We start from the raw sequence: 6,974 nt of genomic DNA on the forward strand, positions 1-6,974 counted from the left end.
CATGCCCTTGTGCCAAATCCTTGTTCAGAGAAAGCAACAAACAAAAACAGTCCTAGGAAGGTTCTGGTTTTTGAAGAAAAACTCAATCAATCAGAGAAGAAAAACACAGAAGACAAAACCAGTTACTGGTGACACTTTTTAATTTCTTTTGGTCAGATTTTTTTGAAGTAAAACCAACAGAGTAAGACAGAACTAGAGGACAGGCAGTCATATTTACAGCCACTCAAAACTAAGAGTGTAAAAGCAGAGCTCAGTGGTGAAAGAAGCACAGAAGCATACAAAGAAAGGGATTTTTGGTAATTATTAGAATTTTATTATATTATCTTAGCTATTAAAAGAATCTGTTGCATTTTTTGCTGCCCAATTCCAACTCACCAGCTCCCACTCAAAACGACTTGTGATACAAAAAGCAACATTTTTTCTGTTTGTAGACAACAAAACCACCTGCTTTAATTTCCCCAAACCTTACTGAAGAGTCACAGCACAGTTAACACTAATGCTCTATCTTTTACCATTAAATAAAAAATAAAACAGGGAAAATAAAACAGGCAAAGAGAATAAACCAGACTGAGTCAGTGTAATCATTCAGTTGGATTCTGGATGACAATCAGGAAATAGTCTTTATCTGGAGAGGGAAAAAAAAAGAAAATTATTCTTTCACTGCTGGTATTTGTTCACAGAAACAGTAAATTCCAACATTTTTCACATCTCTCTGATGTGCTGTGGGAACTCCAGAGCCCTGACATTCATTCTCAATGAGCAAAACAAGCTCCAAGTGTCAGGTCATTTATTTTATGGGTTTTACTGAGAAAAACTCTCAGCTTTATAAACTCCACATTCCCAAGGCAGCTGAATTTAACCCAGTTTGTGCCAGAAAACTCAGTAACTGGCATGTGCCACACTGGTGCATGGTGGCCACTGCCCTTCTCTCACAGGCACACTGGGGCTGCAGCTGTTTTTGCTGGAGCAATGCTCATTCCTCTTTCCATCCTTCCTGTGGAAATCTCAGGCTGCCTCAGCACGAACCAGAGCCTGTGTTAAGATCTGCCCTGCCCCAAGCCTGCCATGGGGAGCTGCCATCCTCTGCTTGGCACGCAGGGACAGGGCTGAATTCCTGCCACATGAGCGACCTGCACTCATCCTGCTGCTTCCCAGCCTGGAATTCAACACAACACTGAGGATGTTTCCTGAAAAGAAGGTTGCTGCTGCTATATACCATGACTCTGATTGCAGCTACAGTGTGCCCTAATATTTTTCCCAGAACTGCAAAGTCAGGACTGTCTTGTTTTATCACTCAGTCCACAGTTCTGAATGGAAATACCTCCCAGAATGTATTTCTTTCCAAATCCTAGGGTTTTCTACTGAAAAATAAAGCATGAGAGGGCGCAGCACCCGCTCAAGCATTATCTAATACTTTCTACTTTGATCTACACAAAAAGAGGGAAGGGATTTGCCACATTCAAACACGACAAAGGAAACTTAGGTCAATGATAAAGCTTTCAACTCTCCAGAAAGCAGAGCAGCTTCTTGGAGAGAAGGGATTATCCAACGTGAACACAAGCAGCAGGCAGACTCCTTGCAGGCTGACAGTGTCAGTTTTAAGTGAGAACCATCCTGCTGGATTCCCAGAGCGCTGCTCTCCCCCTGCCCTCTCCTACCTGGAGCAACCATGATTTCGTTTTTCTTGGAGCGGATGCGCAGGAAGGTGAGGTCGTTCTGGGGGTCGATGTCGCGCACGGTGCTCCGGGCCTTCATGATGAAGCTGTGCATGAGCCCGGCGTACTGGATGGTGGTGGCGTTGTCTATGGTGCTCTTGATGGGAATCCCTGCAGCACAGGGACAGCAAGGCTCAGGGACAAACCTCCAGAACCAGCCCTGCGCTGGGCACCAGCGGTGCCACTGCACCCGCGGTCAGGAGTCTTTGAAGGCAAGAGGAAAACGTGAAGAAAAACAAAATAGGAAAAAGCAGAAATGTGGGACCACAGGTGTAGGTGGGAACTGTTTACCTCAAGTAGCACCAGTGCTTTACTTTTTAATTTTGAGAGTTAAAAATAGAAATAAAATAAACATCTGTAAAGGAGAGAAGAAATACCAATGTTGGCAGTTTCTTCTCCTGACTGGGGACACGTTTTTTACTACAGAAAGGATCCCTTACACCAGTTAAATGATATTGAGCTACACCAGGCTGGGATCAGTGATTATGGGGGACATCAGCAGCTCCATCACACAGCTCCAGCATTCAGCCCTAACAGGGGTGCAGTCCTGGCAGGTCCCTGGTTCAGTGATAACCAGCCTGGAGGGCACACACACTGCTCAGCCAGAGCTTTACAGAGCTCCCTTACACTTCAGCCACCCATTAGATGTGTTTTCCCTCCAAAAGCCAGTCAAACCCCAGCTCCTGGGTCAGAACAAATTCTGCAGAGCAGAACCAGGTGTCTGTTCCAGCACCTGCAGCTGCAGCACAGAGAGCACAAACCACTCAACCATCATAGAAAAGCAGTGAGCAGGAGCCAGGCTGCATGATGTGATCCTCAGTATATTCACATGTAGCTGCTGTCATCTTTTCTAAGGATTACTTCTAGGAAATATTCAATTTTTGGGCTGCTCACAGTGTATTGAGGATGCTCTGAAGAAATTGGTCTGTTGAACTCTTCAGAGACTCCACAAAGGGACAGCTTGCTGATGAGTTCCACAAGCACTAGACAGTGCTGAAGACCTGGAGCCTGCCAGGCCAGCAGGGTTCTGGACAGGCCCAGCAGCAAGATTTCCATCTTGTGAGAGCCTCAGTGCTACTGATAAAAGTTTTTACAGACTCAGTTTCAAACACTGCCATAATTCAAATGTTACAACGCTTTTGCAAATTATTTTATTTCCTAAAATAATAATGTGAGCTTCCAGAAATTGGAAACCAATTTTCTTTTGCAGCCTGACTACTGTCTGCCTCCTTAGACTGCAGGAAAACCTCTCCCAAAGCCAAACTCTAAGCTAAGTGCAAGTGGTACAAGCAGCTCCCTCAAAGGGGGTGGCTGGAGTGAGAGACAGGTCAGGAAAGTGAGGCTGACACGGCACCTTCTGAATTCACCACGATGATTCCCTGCACTCCCTTCTGGCTCTGGATTCGCTTCAGTGTCTCCTCCACCTCAGCCTGCAAGACAAAGCACAAATCAACGCAGGGTTACAGAGTTACAGCTGCTCCTTGCCTCCCACCAGCGCTTTGGGATAACGTGGCTGAACACAAAGCTGCACGGGGATGATTAAAAAGCCACTGCCTACACTGGTTTATACAGCCAAGTGTCTGTGCTTGGGTGCCACCTTTTCTGCATGACCTTTCCAGCTATTTTCCATCTGCCTTTTCACTCATTTGTGATTATCATCCTGGAACTCCCCTCTCTCCTCCTCCCCAAGCCTCCTGCTGAAGGCGTGCAGCTGGAAGCTGCAGTCAGACTGCTACAATTTAGGTGTCAAACAAAAATCATCTTTGAAAATGGACGTGGAATTTATGAAAAAAGTAGGAAAAAGATAAATTGTGGGTGCAAGATGACCTTCCCTTTTAGCAACTGAATGCCAAAAGCAATTACAAATAAGAGAAGTGAGGAGAAAAACAATGGATGAACACTCCTGGTTTGTAATTCTGATTTGTGCTGGGATGGCTGCAAGGCTGTAACCACTGCCAATGATTTACACCTTAAAAAAGGAAAAATGTAAACACAGGCCAAGGCAATAGTCCTTTGTCTGCTCTATAAAAACCATCAAAGGAGGCTTCAGTACCTTCTGTACAACTTTCCTGCCACAAGACACCCATCTAAATGTAACTGTGGTGTCTGTGGTAGGGTGAGAAACCCTCACACCTGAGCTGATTTCCACAGCTGGATGAGTATTTGGCATTTTTTATTCCCATCAAAGGAAACAGAAATGGTTTAGGAAGGGAGACCAGAATCACCTGAACCAGGACAGGTGAGACCCACAAGGGCCATTTGGCCAAGGCTCTGTTCCCTGCACACCCTGAGCCCTCTCCACTTCCTGCACAGCAAACGGGCACAAGGATCTCACACCCCTGTTCCCTGGGAACAAACCTCATCCAACAACCAACACAACACAGCAAACACCAGCTCAGCCCCAGCACTTTGCTCAGGGTGCTGTTGGTAACACAGCCCGTGGCTCATAAGAGATGGGAGCCCCCAGGCCGGTCTTTATGAAGCAGAAGTGTTTCTGTGTGACCCAGCACAGAAAAATTCAAGCATTTTCAACAGAACTCTTGATTATTTCTGAATGCTGGACTGTTCTCAAATGGAAGACAAGGGAAATTAAACAAAGAATGAAACAAAAGGGTGTACAAATGCTGGGAAAATATAGTGGAAAAATGTTAAATCTATTAAGAAATTAAGATCTGATTTCCTGCCTTCTTACTAGCACTATTTAAGTCCTGATTAAATACTTTCCTTCACAGGACCTTAACAAACCTTTTCAGATGCAAAGCAGCATCCATAAAGAAGGATAACAGTTCTTAACTTCCTCTTAACACCTTCAGCTGATCTAACTCACAGATGGGTGATCTGCTCTGACAGTTCACTGCTGCTGATGAGGGAGGGTCCTGCTCCTCCAATTCCTCCTCAAGCCAGTGCAGCTCACCAGACCAACAAAAATAGTACTGAGAACAAAATCACATATTTAATTCATGAAACACACAAACCCCACTTTAATGAAGGGCTGGATGACTGCAAGAGACAGCACATGGAGGAGGAGAGATGCACTCTAGAAAAGGAGAATAAACACTCCCTCAACACCATTTTGCTGCTAAATATCCTTTGCTATATGTAAAACAGCAGCCTGTATCTTCCTGCTTTCATCTGGAATAATTGAACTGCTAGGTTTGCCTAAAAAAATACATCTTATTAGATAAATTCAATTTTCCCTCTGGAACTTTGGTCAGCATTTATTCCTTTACAAATTTTGATATACATTTGATCCCCGATTTCATCAACGTGCAAAAGCCAGCAACACGTCTGAGCAGGGAGAAGCCTCCAATACAATCACAATAATACAGCCCCGGTTATTAAACATCCAAACCCAGTCTCTTTTTCCTGACTGCTCCCAGCTTTAGGGCAGTGCCCTGGCAGCCGTAGGAAATGCAGGTTTCGCAGTGAGCGTTCCCCGGCACGGGGCCGGGCTGGGTTCGGCCTCTCCCCGCGGTGACTCAGGGCCGGGCAGAGCCGGGGCAGCCCCGCGGGGGCAGCGCCGGGACCCGCAGCGCTCCCGGCCCGGGGCTGGGGGGAACGGGCGGGAGCGCCGGGCCAGCCCCGCACAAACACGGCCCCGCCGGGGAGCCTGACACAGAGCCCGACACGAACCGAACCGAACCGAAGCGAACGGGGCCGGGCGCTCGCAGCCCCCGCAGCGGGGTCTCGCCTTCACCCGGGCCCCGCCCGCGGGGCAGCGCCTGTGCCTGAGGGGAGCCGGGACCGGCACCGGGGCCGCCCCGCCCTGCGCCGGCCGCAGGAGCCCCCGAGGCCCGGGGAGGCACAGAGACCCCCGAGGGCGGCACAGGGGCCCCGCCCGGACTCCGGACCGGCCTCACCCACCATGATGGAGCCGCCGCCGCCGCCTCCACCTCCACCCCGTATCGGCCCCGGCGCTGCTCCGGAAGCGCTTGGAGCGCGGGGCGGGCCCGCTCCGAGACACCGCCCCGAACCCTCCGAGCCCTCGGAGCCCGCACAAATCCCCGCCGAGCTCCCGAGGACGCGATGGTCCCTGATCCCGCTTTAGGGACATCAGCGTGAAACCCTTCCAGTAGCTGAAAGAGACTTACAGGAAAGGTGGGGCGAGTCTGTTTACAAGAGCCTGAAGTGACAGGACAAGTTGGGTTTGGTTCACGTTGAAAGAGAGGAGGTTTAGATTAGAGATAAAGAAGAAATCCTTCCCTGAGAGGGTGGGCAGGCCCTGGCACAGGTGCCCAGAGAAGCTGTGGCTGCCCCTGGATCGCTGAGAGTGTCCAGGGCCGGGTTGGACACTGGGGCTTGGAGCCACCCGGGGCAGGGGGAGGTGCCCATGGCAGGAGTGAAATGAGATGGCCTTTAAAGGTCCCTTTCACCCAAACCATTCTGTGACTCCATGATAACCGGTGTGCGGAGTTCTTCTCCCTTCCCCCAAATGGCCGCAACCCCTCAGCTGCTGCTGGAGCCCCCCGGGACAGGGGCAGAGCCACTCCAAGGCACGGTGCACCCTTAAAGCCCGGGGACCTCCCTGCCACAGCCCCGGGATCCGTGTCCCGAGGGTAAAGGTGGGTGCTGCCCCTGCCATGAGAAGGGGAGAGCTCTCTGCTCCCTTGAGGATGACCCAGAGTCTGATGGCAAAACAAAGTAACACATCCAAGAACTGCATCCCCATAGCCCCTGCTCTGTTCTACACACACAACAGCAGCAGCTGGGACTTTCCCTCTGACCTCAGGCTCTGCTAGAAGTAAAACAGAGTCCCAGAATGGTTTGGGACCTTTAAAAGCCATCTCATGCCAGGGGCAGGGACACCCACAATTCCAGGTTGCTCCAAGCCCCATCCAAGCTGGCCTTGGACACTTCCAGGGATCCAGGGGCAGCCACAGTTTCTCTGGGTGATTTGTGCCAGAGCCTCATGACCCTTACAGGGAAGAATTTCTTCCCAATATCCAATTTAAACCTACTCCCTATCAGTTTGAATGCTCCTTCTTTTGGGACCACAACCCTGGAATCAGCAAACAGACACAGGGCTCACACTGAGCTCCCACAGCGATCACAGAGAGATGGTATTGGGTGAAATATAAAACATGTCCTCATAAAATGTTTTTAGATTTTTTTTTCCCTCTGAAAGCCAGGATTTGACACAGCAGGTAAGCTCACTGGCCTCTCCAATCTGTCAGAGTCTGTATTCTCCTTAAAGAAAACAAGATTTCTCCAATGAGTCCTGTCATTTGTGCACTGCTGGGCTGACAGGCTGAGAATCAA

At 49.3% G+C, this 6,974-nt stretch overlaps 1 protein-coding gene across 1 annotated transcript; it reads right to left on the reverse strand.

Moving 5' to 3' along the window:
• Positions 1 to 122: 122 nt before the first annotated feature.
• On the reverse strand, positions 123 to 5,738 carry DYNLRB1 (dynein light chain roadblock-type 1). Its single transcript, XM_074553860.1, has 4 exons — positions 5,580 to 5,738; positions 3,070 to 3,145; positions 1,659 to 1,826; positions 123 to 625 (listed from the first exon to the last, which is right to left on the reverse strand). Exons 1-4 carry the CDS (start codon positions 5,580 to 5,582, stop codon positions 582 to 584), a joined length of 291 nt encoding a protein of 96 aa, XP_074409961.1. The 5' UTR covers positions 5,583 to 5,738; the 3' UTR covers positions 123 to 581.
• Between the last annotated feature and the right edge of the window lie 1,236 nt (positions 5,739 to 6,974).

The sequence above is a fragment of the Zonotrichia albicollis genome, chromosome 17, assembly GCF_047830755.1.
Source record: "Zonotrichia albicollis isolate bZonAlb1 chromosome 17, bZonAlb1.hap1, whole genome shotgun sequence".
Classification (NCBI taxonomy): Eukaryota; Metazoa; Chordata; class Aves; order Passeriformes; family Passerellidae; genus Zonotrichia; species Zonotrichia albicollis.

Coding starts and splice junctions, on each gene's coding strand:
- DYNLRB1 (XM_074553860.1), bottom strand. Junction 1,827..3,069: donor CATCGTGGTGAATTCAGAAG/GTGCCGTGTCAG, acceptor CCTGTGCTGCAG/GGATTCCCATCAAGAGCACC. Junction 626..1,658: donor CGAAATCATGGTTGCTCCAG/GTAGGAGAGGGC, acceptor TTCCCTCTCCAG/ATAAAGACTATTTCCTGATT.